At 52.7% G+C, this 16,615-nt stretch overlaps 1 protein-coding gene across 2 annotated transcripts; it reads right to left on the bottom strand.

The window, feature by feature from the left end:
* Positions 1–229: 229 nt before the first annotated feature.
* ECEL1 (endothelin converting enzyme like 1) lies at positions 230–14,746 on the bottom strand. 2 transcript variants are annotated; one of them, XM_072638330.1, is made up of 17 exons: positions 13,838–14,746; positions 11,600–11,668; positions 11,275–11,385; positions 10,378–10,470; positions 8,507–8,631; positions 7,209–7,431; positions 6,256–6,354; positions 5,847–5,921; positions 5,581–5,684; positions 4,253–4,311; positions 3,877–3,928; positions 3,318–3,385; positions 2,900–3,024; positions 2,436–2,501; positions 2,078–2,173; positions 1,357–1,433; positions 230–574 (listed from the first exon to the last, which is right to left on the bottom strand). In XM_072638330.1, exons 1-17 carry the CDS (start codon positions 14,624–14,626, stop codon positions 475–477), a joined length of 2,331 nt encoding a protein of 776 aa, XP_072494431.1. In that variant the 5' UTR covers positions 14,627–14,746; the 3' UTR covers positions 230–474. The 2 variants fall into 2 exon arrangements, with proteins under 2 accessions (XP_072494431.1, XP_072494432.1); XM_072638331.1 differs by having other exon boundaries at positions 5,587–5,684.
* Positions 14,747–16,615: the final 1,869 nt, after the last annotated feature.

Here is a 16,615-nt window from a genome sequence, read left to right as displayed (position 1 = left end):
ACAAGCTCAACCCTGCTGCTACCCCAGATCCCCTTCCCACCCTCTCTAGCCACCCCAGTGCCAGGATCCAGGGCCTTTCATCTTCTTGGTCCTTGCCCTCAGCCCCTTTCTGATTTGGGGAGGACAGGCCATGAGACTCACATCTAATTCTCCCCACCCCTCCTCCCAAACCAATTTGAACATCTCAAGTCGTCAAGCAGGTGCCTTGTCCTGGCCCCACCCCCACCCCAGGAGTCCTTCAGACTAGCAATCCACCTCAGGTCCCCAAACTTCCTTGTCCTGACTGAGAAGCTTAGGGGAGATGAGGAGCTCTTTTTCCTGAAGCCCAACCACAGTCCCTGAGGCCCCTGAGAACCAGAGTCCTTCCTTTCCCCTCAGGGAGAGGACAAATGGTCCATCAGGAGTGAGTCAGTAAACTTGTTAAGGACAGGGGAAGTGGGTGGCAGGCAAGGAAGGGAATTAGGCACCCAGGCCTCACCACACAGAACACTTGTGAGCTGGGTTCATGGGAGAATTCTTGGGGCAGTGGAAAGCCCGGCCAAACTCCTCAAACTGGGACACACTGCCCAGCACCCTGCAAGGAGAACAAAGTCAAAATATGCAGTCAAAGAACCTGGGTTCAAATCCAGGTCCATCTATAAATGATTCAACTTGACTGGTCTCAAGACTGCTTTCTCAATACTCTCCCAGGGGATAGCTTTCTGGCTCAGTTAGCCTCACTTTCCTGATCTGTAAAATGGGGCTAATTATAATACCTACCTCAAAGGGTGATGACAAACATGACCTCATAAACTAATAAACGTAAATCATTTTGCCAACCTGAAAACAGTATAAAAAGTTCGATATTGTCATTACAATCAAGATAAGGCCTGGATCTGTGACTTCAGTAGCCTCAGAGAACTGCCCTTCCTCTGGGAGGGCAGGTCAGCAGCTTCTCTGAACTGTCCGGTACCTAGAGCGTCTTTGCTGAAAAGCAAAGTGACTTTTCCAGGATCTCACAGCCTGTATGAACCAACCAGCCTTGAGTCCAGCTCCGCTGACTCTCCAGCCTCAACACCCTAAGGCTTCTGACTAAAACCGTTATTCACAAATAGACATTTCTCCGAGGTCTGCAAAACCCTTTCCTCCGAGTGAAGTTGAAACACTATTACACCCATTTCACAGTTGATTCAGTGGCTGAGTGGCCCTGTCCATGGTCCCCAGAATAAGCTTCAGAGTTGAGATTTGTGCCCATATGGGCAGCTTCCAAATAGAGCATTCTCTCCTCTCTGCTCCTCTTGTCCTCCCTCCATCCCAAAACTCTCCCCCTTTTCAGCAAGAGCAGCAAGGGCAGGAATGGGACCCGAAGGCCAGTACCTGTAGTGCTCCGGAGCATGCTTGTCAGTCAGCACCTGAAGGTAGATGGATTGCGACCGCCTCTTGATGCACCAGTTCTAAGCCAAAATGGAGGGGGAAGGAACCTCAGAGTCTATCCCTCTCATTTTACACATGAGGAACCCGAGACTCAGAGAATCAAATGATTGGCCCCAGGTCACATGGCAAGTGTCTGAGACAGGATTCGAACCCACATTTTCCTGATTTCACATTTGACCTCAGTAGGGCAATAACCAACCATGGAACAGAAAAGACATGGGGGCAGAACAAGAGGAATTTCATCCTTTCTTCCTTGAAAAATCTCGGTTTTCTCTCAGTTAGGGGCTCAGATAGAACAGTTACAGACAGCTAGGTGGCGTAGTGGATGGTGCTGCCTTGGAGTCAGCAAGACCTGAGTTCAGATTCTCTCAGACACTTACTAACTGTGTGTCCTTGGACAAGTCACTTAACTCCTCTCTGCCTCAGTTTCCTCACCTGTAAAATGGAGCTAATAACAGCACCTTTCTCTGAGGGTTGTTGTGAGGATCAACTGAGATCCTATTTGTAAAGTGCTTAGCACAGTGCCTGGCACACATAGAAGGTGCTATATAAACGCTTATTCCCTTCCCTTCCCTCCCCCTTTCCTACACAGAATCTCCAGATGAAGCAGCTTTGTGGATAACAAATGCAGGAAGGAGGAAGACCCAGGTGGGCCGGCTCCTACCTGGGCAAAGGCAATAAAGAAGAGCTGGTCGTGGGTGTACTTGAGTCGGTAGAGGGGATGCTCTGGGCCGTGTTCTCGTACCCACTTCTGATAGGCCTGGGAGGGGACATGGAATTCTGATGGGCTCCGGGCCCTTCCTCTGCTTGTGTTTCCCCTCTGGTTTTCCAATTCCAAGTAGGGAGTAGGGGAATGGGGAGGGGGAGGAAGAGGAAAGGGAAGGGGAGGGGAGGGGAGGAGAGGGGAGGAAAGAGGGAGAGGAGGGAGAAGAGCCAGGGGACTTGGGAATAAGAAAGGTCAAGCTGGTTGCAGGGTCACCGTGAAAGATGGCAGAGTGAGGGAGAAGACAAACAGTACTTACATAATAGGCAAGTTTGAGGCCCCCCATGTCTGCGATGTTCTCCCCCAGTGTGTGCTTCCCGCTGACCTGCAGAAGGGTTATTCTGATGAACAATCCATCCTTTCTCACCCTACAGTGTGAGTCTTTGGAGTGGCCGGTGCTGAGGCCCTCAGCCAACCCCTATTAGTAGTTCCTGAAACCTGAGACCTGGAGCTACAAGGCTGGAATCTTCTAGCTCTGGGGGCCACTGGTCCAAACCCCTCATCTTAATGATGAAACTAAGGTCCTGTAGGAAGGGGCAGGGCAGCTCCTCAGATTCTCAAGCTTCCTCCTAATGGTCCAACAGTCCCATATGGATTGGGATGCTCTTGTCTGTGGGAGTTCTCTCTTCCACTGAGAACTTGGGCAGGACTCTTTGGCCACAGGGATGTGGCCCAACTGAGTGGAAGACAATGCTGTCCTGTCTGGGAACAGGGGTAGCTTACCCGCTGGTTGTAGACAGTGAAGTTGTCATAAAGGCTGACTATACATTCTGCCTTTCGGAGGAACTGACTGTAGGAGGCCTCTGTCCACCAGTGCATCAGGTTCCCCGAACGGTCATACTGGCCACCTGTGGGGGACCACAGTCCCTAAGCCTCTGGGACTCCTACTTCCTGTCCTGTCTTCAGTGCAGGCCCCTGCCCCAAACCTGAGCTTTCAGGCAAGAGATTCGATCATAGGAGGGACTTGGGGTTTGACATTCTCCTACACTCATACACACACTCAGGCCAGCAGGAACCAGGCAAGTTGAACTCCCCGTGAAGGAAGAGGGGAGGTGGTAGAGAAAATACAGCCAAGGATCCAAGCCTGCGACCCTAGGGTGGGAAGCCAAAAGGAATTGTGGGAACCCAGGATTTTACTTACCCCAGTCATCATAACCATGGGTCAGCTCGTGCCCAATGATAGTGCCAATACCCCCATAGTTCAGAGATCTGTGGGCACCAGATAGCATCAGGTCAGGAGTTGGGATGACTCCCTAGCCCTCCTTCCAAAAAAAACAACCAAAAACTGAAGAACAGATAACCAGGTCCCCTTTCCATGACTGGGCTCATTGGGTGGCAGATGAAGCCACTGACTTGGAATCAAGAAGACTTAAGTTTGAATCCCATCTCAGGGGTATCCTAGCTGTGTGTCCCAGGATGAGGCACTTAAATATCTTCTAGCCTCATTTGTAAAATGAAGATTATCTTCAGTTTATCAACTAGATGACCTCTAAGGACCCTGGAAGCTCTAAATTTGTGGTGCTACGATCCTTGCTCTACCTTTGGAAGCCAAAAAACTGCCACATGCTGAAGCTAATCTCTCCCCAGCGTCCAGCTGTTCTCAGACCCAGGGCAGTGCAAAAGCTGGGGTCTGCTCTCACAAAGATTCCTCATGGTCAAAATCTGGAGTTTCCAGGAGGTCAAGCCCCAGAGATACTCACTGTGGGAAGTCAGGGTCATAGAGGGTGGGTTGTAGGATGCCAGCAGGGAACACTGCACAGAAAAGTACTTGGATTAGTATTGGGGGACCCTTCTTTAGCAAGGATGGAGTGTGTAGTGTATCTCCCCAAAGCCCAGCCATTAACCACCACTATCAATGGTGCATTGAGTGAAGAGGTGCCTGTTCCTAACCCCAACCCCAAGGCAGCTTCATTGGACTCTCCAGGATCTTGTCTATCACTGGCCTGTGAGACTCAGTTCTTCTGTGTCTCTAGATCAGTCCTCATGGTGATGGCAGCTCTTTCACCAGGGAGAAAAAGGGGCCCTAAAGCTTAGGAGGCAGAGAACTCCCCAAAGACCCTCTGAATTTTTGCTTACCCATTTGGTTCTTGTTGGGAAGGTAATATGCATTCAGAGCTTGTGGGGGTAGCAGCCACCTACAAAAAAAGTGTGCTTCAGAAAGGGTCATTCCACTACAGATGCCCAGCCTGAGGTCCTGCATTCTGAGACCTGCCTCATCTGCCCCCTCCCTGACACTCTGCTTCCCTGGCATATATCCCCCCATACTCTCATCACTAGCAAGGGGCTGTCCCCTGTGGCATTATCCAATAGAAAGAGCCTTGGGCAAGTCATTTAACTTCCCTGGACCTCAGTTTCCTCAAATGTAAAATAAGTGGGTTGGATTCTGAGGGGGTCTCTGAGATCCCTTTCAGCCCTATGATTCTTTGTCTTAGAAGACTTCTTCATAGACATTTCACTGATCTTTCTTGTGAGTCACCCTCTCCCCAAGCTACCTGCATCTTCTGTATTGCTTATGTCCCTCTGCCTTGCTTTCAGGTATGTTTGTAAGTGTCTCCTTTCTCTCATAAGCTCCTTAATCCAGGGGCCTCATGGATACCAGTGTGTCCTTGCATTTGTCTATAATCAGATACAGTAAAAACCGGCAAATGTTTCTATGAGAAAGATCTGAGGGTCTTAGTGGACCTAGAGATCAGCCAATAGTATTGCATAGTAGTAACCAGCAAAGTTCATATTATGGGAGTCTTCCTTAAGAGCAGTATAGTTTCTAGGACTAAGGAGGTAACTGCCCTGCTGTCTTCTGCCTTCAGACAACAGCTCAACTGGTAAGGCTCAGTTCTGGACATTACATCTTAGGAAAGATAACCGATAAGTTGTAGAGCACCCAGGGAAGGCAAGCAGAATAATGAGGGATTTAGAAAGTCCCTTATATGGGTTGAAGGGACTAAGATGCTTAGCTTTCAGGGGAGAAGAATTAGAGGTGACATGATAGTGGTCTTCAAATATCTGAAGGGCTGTGACAGCCCTGGAGGGCAGACCCTGGAGCACTGAGTGGAATAGAAAGAGAATAGACTTCTTGTGCTTGGTCCAGGAGGGCAGAACCAGGAACGATGGGGGTATGTTAGAGACATCTATTGTGGCTCAATGTAGAAGCTCCCACATAAGAAGGGACTACGAGGGGCAGCAGCTCCACTTCCTAGTGGTCTCCCAGCAGAAGCTGCATGACACAGCCCTTCACAGTCAGGGTTTTGGAACAGGGACAGCTGCTGAGTGAAAGGGGGTTTAGGTTGTCCTTCCCAAAGAGGAGACTCTGCTCTCCTGATTTGGAAGCCTCTAGTTAAACCAGTCCTGCCAGACTACTCTAACTCCCAACCTGCTGAGCCCAGCTCACTGCTGGTGGTACCCACGCGGACTTATCCACCTCCTGTCGGATCTTCTTGACGGATAACTGGATGCTGAACCGGATGCTGTTCAGGATGTTCTTAAAGTAAGTCTTCTCATGGACCTCAAACTGCAGGAGGAAGAGGGAGAAGATAGAGGAGGAGAAAAGGAAAGACCAGGAGGGAGAGGAGGAGGAAGAGGAGGGAGAAAAAGAAGGAATCTTCCCTGGGTCTCCCACATCACAGGGAGCCAGGGAACCATGCCAGCGGGCGGAGGGCTGAGGAGCCCATACCTCATATTCCTTGTCAATTGCTTCAGGCTTGAGCAAGAAGTCAGGGTACCCAACCATCACCATCATGTACTGCAGCTGCGGACAAAAGCGGGGACCTGCGGGTCAAGTTTCTATAGGATGTGAGCATGCCACGCTGAAAGTACTATGGGGCCTCATTCCCTGATGCTGATGGAGGGCAGAAGCTCCCAGATAGTATTCAGGCCAGGCTGCCCCAGCTGAGGGACGCCAATCTAGTGCCAGAAAGGCAGCAGGAGAGGGTAGGCATCCCATTCCTTGCCTGGAAAGGGCATCTAGGGTAAACAGGAGGTTGGGGAGAGGGGACAGTGGCCCCTTCCCATCAGTAGCCCTGTAGAGGTAGCCTCCCCACCCCACCAACCTCCTCCACAAACCTGCTCCTTTGGCGTAGTACCTTGGCCCTGGCGGCTGCCTTGGTTTCTTTGTCCATCCAGTCTAGTTCATCCAGACGTTGGCCCAGAATGTGTTTGATATCCTCCACCAGCTGCTGCACCTGCCAGGGTTGAGATAGGTTTCAGAAGTCAGGCCAGGGTCCCTGGGTTGGAGTCATCCTCAACATCCCAGACAGCTCCTTCTGGCTGTTTCAGCAACATGTAACTCACTGCACCCCACCTCAATCACATTCCTGCTATCCCTAACTGGGCTCTGCCTTTTACAGCCAACATCTTTCATTTAACCTTTCTGAGCCTCAGTTTCCACATCTATAAAACAGAAGTCAGACTTCAAGCCAGGAGGGTCTTTAAAGACTATCCAGGACAATAAATCAAGAGCAGGAAGGAATCTCAAAATCCCAATAGCTTCATATCTCAGATGAGATAACTGAGTCCTGCAGAAGTAAAATGAATTGCTCAGGGTCACACAAATAGTAAACTTCTGAGATTTGTCCCTGGATCCCCTGACTCCACAGCACCAAGCTTGAATCCTTCAATTTAATGTCTGTTGAGTCACCCAAAGTTCAGAGAGGTTCTGTCTAGTCGTTTAGCCTTTCCAATTTTCATTTCACCTCAATTCAACTAGAATTTATTAAGGGATGTACCAGGTGCTGGGGATACAAAGGAAAAATGGCCCCTGACCTCAAGGAGCTTACCATCTACTAAAGTGGATCTTCACAAATGTGTGGGGTGGACACGTTAGGGCAGGTGCTACCCACTGGTAGGCAGACAGTCCCTGAGAGGCTAAATGACTTGTCCTGCGGTGTTATCATGCCCATTTTGCAGACTGGAAGGCCTTGGACACTAACCCTCTGACAACTGGTACCCCAGAGGTAAAGGAGCCTAGGAGGAGAGTGATCCCAAGGGCCCTAGGCCAGGGCTGTCTCTATCCTAGCCCGTTGGCTCTGAATCTGACCTTGGCTTTGCTGGCGGCAGAGAAATGCTCGTGTACGAAGAGGGCCCCGAGGGCCATGCCGAAGTGCCGGTTGGCTTGGCCCAGGCAGACCCTGGCCAGCTCTTGGGGCTTGTCACTGCCCTCCATCTCCCGGGACAGGTCATGCAGTGCTGATCGGAAGGGCTGGGACAGGTGCTCACTCAGCACCACCACCACCCGCCACACCAGGTAATTGTGAAGGATCCTGGGAGTGGGGAGAGGAGGTGGCTGAGTAAGCTAGGTTACTCTGGGCTCAGACCCCTGGGGCATTCAGGCTGGCCAGAGCCCCAGCCTCACCTCCCCACAGCAAAGCAGAAAATGGCAAGAAGGCCCCTAATCTTGACTTTTCCAAGGCCTTTCATGAAATAAAACTTTGAGTCAGGCCTGCGATTTCATCAATAAATAAACTCCTACCTATGCACACTGGAACCTCCTTCACAAGCTCCGCTTTAGAGAGTTGCCTGGGGCCAATGAGAGGTTAAGGGACTCTTCCAAGGTCACATAACCAGCCTATGTCAGAAACAAGACTTGAACCCAGCTCCTCCTGATGCCAAAGCCAGTTCTCTATTACACAGTGAAGCCTCTCAATGATGATGATTGTGCTGATGATCATGATTTTGAAGATGATGATGACAGAGGAGGAGGAAGATGAAGGCTGATGGTGATGAAGAGGAAGAAGATGGTGGTGATGAGGAGGAGGATGGTTGAGTTTTATAGAGCAGTTCAAGGTTTCCGGAGTGCTCCTTTATTTCATCTGGGCTTCACAGCTCTCTTCCCTTTTAACATATTAGGAAGTAGGGCATAGAGAAAGGAAAGGATTTGCCCAGGATCACACAACTAGTAAGACAAGATTTGAACCCAGGTCTTTCTTGGCTGCTCTGGGTAGCCTAGAGCTATGGGGACTGGGCGGAATCCCAGTTCAGGCAGCCTGTGAGGAGGTCAGGGCAGAGTTGTGGAAATAAGATCTCCAGAGGTAAAATCACTTGTCCAGGATTACATATTGGCCAGGTCCCCTGACCCTCCCTGACTCCACCAAGGTGCTTCCTGGAGTAGGAACAGGGGAATCTCCCAGCACTTCCATCGTCCAGAGTTGCTAGTCCCTGTTGTAGGAAGCCCAGGTGGGAATTTTGGGGCTGAAAGGGGCTGACTGTATGGGGAAGCGTGCTCGGGGCATGTAGGGATGTGGAGTGAGCCTTAGTTCTGTGGAGGCGGAGGATCGCTAGGGGCTGCCATTCACCAGGCGGCTGTCTCGGGGTGAGTCTCTCTCCCCCCACAGGTACCTCCGGGGTGTGGAGCGGATGAGCTGGGACACCTGCTGCATATACTCCGTGGCTAGAAGGACCACCTCTTCGTCTTCTGAAAAGTCTTCTTGGAAGATGTGATCTAGCAGCCATTTCCATCGGAGCTGCGGGGGCACAGAGCGGCAAGTGCAGGAGGGGATAACCAGAGCACAACATTCTCAGGGCACTTCCTTCCCAAGAACCCCATTGGTCCCATTTCACAGGGGAAGAAACCGAGAGTCAGAGGAATTGACTCTGCCAGGGTCACCTAGACTCTAAGTGTCCGAGCCAGGATTCCAGATAAGTTCTTTTCTGATTCTGTGGTCCAGCAGAAGTGCTGAATGTGGAGTGGGAAAACACTGGCTTAGAATCTATCCTCCATCACTCTACCTGAGTGACTCTGGGCAACTTAGCTAACCTCTCAGCTTAAATTCAATTTCCTCAATTATAAAGGGATGGAGCTGTACCTGATGATTTCAAAGGTACGTTTAAGCTTTAAATCTATGATCTTAAGACACTGAAGTCACTTAACCTATTTGGACCTCAGATCATCATCATCATCATCATCATCATCATCATCATCATCATCATCATCTTTACATAGTGCCTACTATGTGCCAGGCACTGTGCTAAACTCTTTACAAATATCTCACAACTCTGGGAGGTAGGGTATCACGGTCCCCATTTTATGGATGAGGAAATTGAGGCAAACAGGGCTAAGTAACCCACCCAAGATCACACAGCTAGAAAGTGTCTGAGGCTGGATTTGAACTCAGGTCTTTCTGACTCCAGGTCCAGCACTCTATACACTTTGGAGCCACTTGGGTTCCTCATGTATAAGATAAAGGTCTTAGACCAGACGAGGTCCCTTTCACTTGTGTCTATGATGTGATGACACCAAACCAACCACTCTTCTCACTCTGCTACATAACAGAGACCACAGATCTATAGATGAAAGGACCTTTCAGTCCATACACCTCATTTTTATAGATGAGGAAACTGATCCCCAGGGAAGGTAAGTCATTTGCCCAAGGTCACTCAGGCAGAAAGCTTCAGAGGCAGGATGTTGACTGAGCTCCTGACTCCACAATCAGGATTCTTTCCACTGTCCCAGCTTCCTTTTCTCTCCTAGAAGAAGATTGGGATGGGAGGACCGAGCAAAGAACAGGAAGGAGGGTCATCATAACTGTGTCAGAAGCTTAGACCTGGAGGCTCCTTAGGGATCATCTAGCCAAACTACCTCATTTCACAGAGGAGGCAACTGAGGATCAGAGAGAAAAGCGACTTCTTCAAGGTCACACAACAAATTAATGATAGAGCCAAGATTCAAACCCAGATCCTTTGATTCCAAATCCAGAGTTCTCACCAACCTTGGCCTGACTGTTCCTCCCTCCTCCAACTTTTTATGAATCCTACAACCCACAATCTTCAGTTGAAATGGCTCTTCCCAGGGACTCCCCTAAAATCTTCTATGGGAATTTTCTCAGGTCCCAGTCCCCTAGCCTTGTTACCCCCCAAGCTCTCTTTCTCTCCCTCCTTTCTGTCTCTCTGTCTCTATCTCTGTCGCTCTCTGTCTCCCCCTCTCTCTCTTTCTCTCCTCCCTCTCTTCCCCTCTCTGTCTCCCACATATACACTCTCTCTCTCTCTCTCTCTCTCTTTCTCTCTCTCTCTCTCTCTCTCTCTCTCTCTCTCTCTCTCTCTCTCTCACACACACACACACACACACACACACATACATACACATACACACATACACACACACACACACACACTTTTCCCTTGCCCCCTGGGAAAGAGCAGACTCCCTGAGACTTCCTCCACCTCCTCTCCCCTCAGGGTCATCCCTTCCCACAAAGGTGGGCCCTACTCACATGAGGGGTAATCTGCTGAAGCTGTCCCAGGGTCACCTTGTTGTACATTGAGCTGATGTCTCGGCGTAGGTCATCATACTCAGACACAGTGATCTGATGGGATAAACGGAGTTATCCCTAGATTTGCACCCTTTCTCCAACCCTACAGCTTGCCCACAGCCCCCCTCTTACGCCATAGCACAGCCACAGGACTCCTGGTACCCCACAACTCACTCTCAAGATCATAAACTTGTGCTATCATAGGGACTGAGGGATGAGAAAATGCACCTCCATCTTCCCTTGCAGAGATGGGGGCCTATGGGTATGAATCAGGTGTGATAATCAGTTACTTTTCTTCCTCTTTAAGAAAAATTCTTTATTACAGATAATAGCATGCTGGATTGGGGGGAGGGGAGGGACATATATTCAGGCATTAAGGCCATATCAAGACAAAAGATCAATATTTATATGAGTATATGTTGTCCCTCCCATCAGAATGTAATCTCTGAGAGCAGAGCACCGCTTGATTTCTGTCCTTGTATCTCCACAATGACTCCGAATATCTTGGGTAATTAATCATTGCTCCTTGACTGGCTGAATAATAGATATTTAAAAAAAAAAAAACCAAGACCGTACAGTCCAACAGGTCTCTGCTGACTCTCTAGAACCTCTCTAGAAGGAGGCCTGGGGCTTCATGACTCTTGGGTTCAAGTCAACTGATAAGAATGACTGACCAACTCTACCCTCTCCCCCATCCATTTGTGGTTCCAGGGAACTGCTTGGTAAAAAGCTCAGTACCAAAGGCACAAAGGCAAGGACCAGGAATGAGAGGAGAGCTGGGAGCCCCAGGCTGTGAGCTGGGGGCTCAGCATTCTAAGGACGAAGGGGTGGTTCTGGGCAGCCTCTGGGGGCACTCACATTGGCCAGCCTCTGCTCCAGCTGCAGAATCTCCAGGGCCTTCTGCTCCACTGCTTCTGCCCCTAGCAGGCTCAACAGCCGCTCCATGAATACCCGGTAGGCAGCCAGGATCTGGGGGGCCCACCCCACATAAGCAGGTCAGCTCAGCCTTTGTGAAAAACAGCTGACCTACCATGCAAGGGCATCCCCACACTGATGATGCTGTCCCTGGCCTACAACTGAAAGAAACCATGGCCTGTCTCACCACCTATGGTTCTAAGACCAAAGCCACTGTTTCTCCTTCTGTCCTTCCTATACTGTACCCTGATCTCCCATCCCGCCTCACCTTCTCGCTCTCTTCATCCTGGGCCAAATAGAGTGTTCTCTCAGGCAGCGTCAGTCCATCCTGGTCAATCTGGGAGAACAGAGAGAAAGTAGAACGCACCTCAGGCAGGGGAGGGCTGAGAAACTGGGGTGTCAGCCTGGACTCTACTGGACCCTTCCCCTACACCCTTGAGGTGACCTGGGAGGATTGCCGTCTCTAGATTCAGAGGCCCTGGGTTCAAATCCAGCTCTGACTCTTATGATCTCAAGAGGAGATAACCTCTTAAAGGTTATCTAGTCCAATCCTCTTCATTTTACAGATGAGGAAACCACAGCCTAGAGAGGTGAAATGACTCACTTAAGGTCACACAGCTAAGAAGAGCTAGGATTTGAACTCAAGTCCTCTGACTCAAGGGTCCAGCCCTTTGCTCCCCACTTCCCTCCTGCGACTCTGGACCATTCACTTAATCCCTTGGGAGTCTGGCTTTTCATCTGTAAAATGAGGGGCCCTCTAGGGTCATTTCCACTTCAAATCCTGTTCCTTCTGACCTCAGTTTCAGAGGCTGTAACTCGAGGAAAGTTTTGTTTTTATTTTTTGAAGGGGGGATGCATATGTGGAGAATAAGCACTGAAAAGACGGTCTCGAGTATCCAGCTGTACACACACGTGCCATAGACACAAGCACATTTCCTTGCTCACATATACCGAATTCACTCCTTCCACCTTGCAGTCGGCCAATCCACTGTGGCCTCCCTAACCGCCCCCAACACAGATTTAGTGGACTCCCTCCCGGGGCCTCAGTTTCCCAGCGTGTAAAATGAGTGGGCTTAAGCAAACCATCTGTAAATTGCCTTTCAGCTCTGACGCTGGAGTTTCCAGGTTACCCATCGCCTGAATGTCAGGGCCACACCCAGCAGGGGGGCCGCAGCCCCCTACCTCCAGTTTGGTGCAGCTGGCTGCCAGCTCAGAGCTTGTGCGCGCGCGCGCACTCACGCACACACACACACACACACACACACACACACACACACACACACACACACACTCACAGAGCTGACGACTACGCCGCCACCGCCCTCCAGCCCGCCTGCCTGTGGCCTGGGAAATTGCGGCTCCCTGCTGCTTCGCTAAACACCGCAATTACTCCGGGGGAAATTACCTCCTCACCTCCCGCTTCCTTCCTTCCCCTCCCCTCTACCCCCGCTCTTCGCTGATTCCTTTCCTTCCCCCTCTCTCCCTCTCCTCCTCCCCTCTAGCACTGAGAGCCACTGATGGCTCTGGAAGAAGAGCCCACCCGGGTCGGCTCAGGGCCCTTAAACACATTTTAGACTCCTCTCTCCCCCCACAGTTTCTCTTTGGCTCCTTTGTCTCCTTTGTCTCCAGAGACATCTGGATGGTTTCCCTGGGTAGGAATCCTGCCTTTGACGCTGTGTGACCCTGAGTAAGTCACTTGACGTCTTTGAGCCTCGACTTCCTCATCTGTGAATGGGGATAAAGCCTTCCTTAAGTGCCAGTCTCCCGGGCTGGCACGAGACGCTTAGAAGGCAGTCAACGCGTAAGAGGGGGTGGGTGCTCCCGCCTTTCTGGGCCTTCAGCTTTTAGATCTCAGGGGGCATCTCTTTTCTAACGGGAGCCCAGATCTAGAGCTGATAGTCCCTTAGAAGTCACTTACTAGAACCTCCCTTCTCTAGAGGCAGGGACGTGCTCAGCTCACACTCAGGAGGCCCGCGTGGCAGAGGCGCACGAGAGACCCAAACCTTCTGAGTTAGAGGAGCTGACCGTCTGGCGTCGACGCCAGACGTGTGGAGATAAGGGCATGGGAAATGGCCTGCGAACCATTAAAGACGCTGTCAGCTAGCGTTACAGATAAGGACACAGAGGCCTAGGCAACAGACGTGACTCGTTCGGGATGACACAGTGGGTCAGGTAGGATTCCAAAGGCATCTCCGCTGCTGAGAGTGGAGGTCTCAGCCCCTAGACCCCGAAGCAACCTGGGGACATCGGGCTGGCAGCGTGTGCGTGTGTGTGTGTGTGTGTGCGAGTGTGAGAGTGTATGTATGTTTGTGTGTCTGTGTGTCTGTGTGTTTGTGCACGTGAGAGTGTGAGCCGGCGCGCGTGTGTGTATGTTGTGTGTGTGTGTGTGTGTGTGTGTCTGTGTCTGTGTCTGTGTCTGTGTAAGAGCCGCCAACCCGGCACGGGCTCTGGAGCCATGCCGGACCACCTCGCCTCACCAGCCACGCCACGCTTGCCCGCCACTCACGCGGATGACGTAGCGCGAGGAGTTCTTGTCGTCCAGGCTGACGGTGAGCGAGAAGAGCGCGGCGGCGCTGTAGACGCCCTGCGCCTTGTACAGCAGTCGGTTGAGGTCCCAGCGCTGCGCCCCGCCGCCGCGCAGGTCCCAGCCTCCGCAGTCCTCGATCACCTCGAGCATGGGCCTCGGGCCCAGCCTCTCGATCTCGGCCATGTCGAGGCACGAGCGGAAGAAGGCTCGTACCTTGCGCTGGGCTGAGCCCCCGGGCCCGCCGCTTGGCCGCGCCAGCAGCCGCCGCAGGCGCTCTTCGTTCTGCTCGCCGATGGCGGCTATCGTACCGTAGGTGAGCTTGTCCTCGGGGATGCCATGGCGCCGCAGCCAGCCGCCGCACGCGAAAGAGTAGAAGTCCTGGCACGGGTCGATGCTCACGTCCAGGTTGGCCGCCAGGAAGCGCGCGGCGCGAGCAAAGGCCTTGCGCTCGGGACAGCCCTCGGGGCACGCGGAGCCCGAGCCCCCGCCACTGGCGCCGGGACCCAGGTATTTGAGGACCAGCATGGCCCCGAGGATGGCGCAGAGGCCGGCGGCGAACACCAGCCCCGACAGCAGGCAAACCTCGCGCCGGTTCCAGCGGCTCAAGCCGGCACCGGAGGAGCCGCGGCCGGAGTTGGTGGTGGCCCGCGGGAGGGGGAAGCCGTGCGGCAGGGAGCCGCCCCCGGAGCTGCCGGGGCCACACTTGCTCACGTATTTGACCTCCTGAAACTCATCGTAGTGCGCTGTCAGCGAGTAAGTGGGCTCCATGGCGCCAGCGGCGCTCCTTGGGCCGCCCCTTCTCTCACCCCGGCGCCAGCTACAGGAGATGCCTCGGCTCTGTCCCCGACGCCGCCGTCATCAGCTGCTGCTGCCTCCTCATGGTCCAGGCTGCAGCCTGCGAGAAAGAAGGGAAGGGGCGAAGAGGGTCCAGGGCTCAGAGAAGCGATCTCCCATCGCCACTGCCTTTGGTCGAGACAGTCCCCTCAGGGCCCAAACCAGGGTCTTCCCTCCCCTTCCTTCGAACACTCCAGAGCCCTCGAAACTTAGAGGTGGGGGTTCTCTCCACCCCCAATACCCAAGATGGGGCCCTCCAGACCCGCCCTCTCCCATGGATCTGTCCTTCCTTTGATCTCCCTTGGCTCTCCCACGAAGATAAATGAAGGCAAGTTGATGGCAGGGATGGAAGGAGAAAGAGGGGCGAGGTAAGTTAGAAGAGAAGAGAGGATCAAGTGGCGTCTAGAACGAGATAGAAGAGGCCAGATAAAGCGGGAGAGAAGGGGGTACCAAGAGCCCGAGCTCGAATCCTTAGATCCAGCTAACCTCACTAACGGGGGATGCAGCGAAGGAATTGAATTGGGTGGGCGAGGGAATCGGGATGCCCTTTGCCTCAGTTGTAGGATAATGTCTGTTCCCAAACAGGTTGTACCCAGACACCCTGAGACCAGAGCTGGACCGAGAAAAGAATAAGGAAACAACAGAGAGGCTGGAGGAAGGAGAGAGAAAAGAGGATCTGCTAGGAGTGGAGGGTCCTTTGGTCCCCCAAATCATCTCCTTTCCAACTGTCTTTCCACACCCAGAGCAGTGCCAGTCTCCCCGAGAGCAACGGAGAAAGCAAACTTTCTCCCCTCGGAGCTCGATGTCGCTCGGCTTCCTTCCCTCCACCCATCTTTCTCTTCCTCCTCCCCCTTTCTCTGCACCCTGGCTCTCATTGCTGCCCCCGGAGAGCTGTCCGAGGTTCTGGAGATGCTCGCCTTACTAGGCTATACTGTCACTTTTTTCTCCCCTTCCCAGGAACCCTGGCCAAACCTGTGGAACTATCCGAGGTCCTGGGGAGTTGAGCTCCTTCCTCAGCCCACGGAGCGAGCAGCCTGAGGAATCGGGATCGGGGCGCCCAGCGGGCAGAGCCCGGCTCCAACAGGTACTCCCCTGGCAGCCTGAACTTGAGGAAACTTTGTCTCTCCCGAGGTCTAGCCTCTCCCCTAAACCTAACCCCAGTCCCCCCTAGGCAGCTATGGACTGTCCCCTCCCAGCTTGAAGAGATTCGAGTAGAGATAGAGCCAGAGACAGGAAGAGATAAGAGAGACAAAAAGACAGCGGATAGGGGGACTAGGCACAGACTTACCCAGGCCAGGATGCAGGACGGAGAACGTCGGCTGAGGAGGGGCTGAGGCCGGGGCCGGCCCGGGGCTGGTACTGGCCCTGGGCCGGGAACCGAGTCAGAGTCGCTCTCCCAGACACAGCGTAGGACTCTGACGAGCTGCCAACCGCGGTAGAGGGGGCAGCGCTGGCGGCTCCACCCTCTTCCCTACCCAATTTCCCCCCCCCCCCCCGCCCCCTACCTGTCAGCGCGTGTGTGTGATCGGGGGAGCAGGGACCGCAGCGGTCGGGGAGGGGCGGGAGGGGAGGCGGGGACAGCCAAGGCCGAGGGTGGGGGCCGAGGAAGCACTAAGCAGATTATTATGCAAATAGGCTAGGGCCACTAGGAAGTCTGACCTCATTGTCCGATTGGGGGAAGCTGGAAGCAAAAAGAGAGAAGCCAGAGAGAAAAGGAAAAGGAGGGGGGAGAGAGGGAGAGAGGGAGAGAGGGAGAGAGGGAGAGAGGGAGAGAGAGAGAGAGAGAGAGAGAGAGAGAGAGAGAGAGAGAGAGAGAGAGAGAGAGAGAGAGAGAGAGAGAGAGAGAGAGATAGATACAGACAGAGAAGTGAAAGGAGGGGGAGAAAGGAAGAGATGGGGGTAAACATGGGATGAAAAGGGGAC

This window comes from Notamacropus eugenii, chromosome 2 (assembly GCF_028372415.1).
Source record: "Notamacropus eugenii isolate mMacEug1 chromosome 2, mMacEug1.pri_v2, whole genome shotgun sequence".
Lineage (NCBI taxonomy): Eukaryota > Metazoa > Chordata > Mammalia > Diprotodontia > Macropodidae > Notamacropus > Notamacropus eugenii.
The sequence above is the reverse complement of the archived record's forward strand: the minus strand, read 5'-3'. Positions and strand labels throughout refer to the sequence as shown.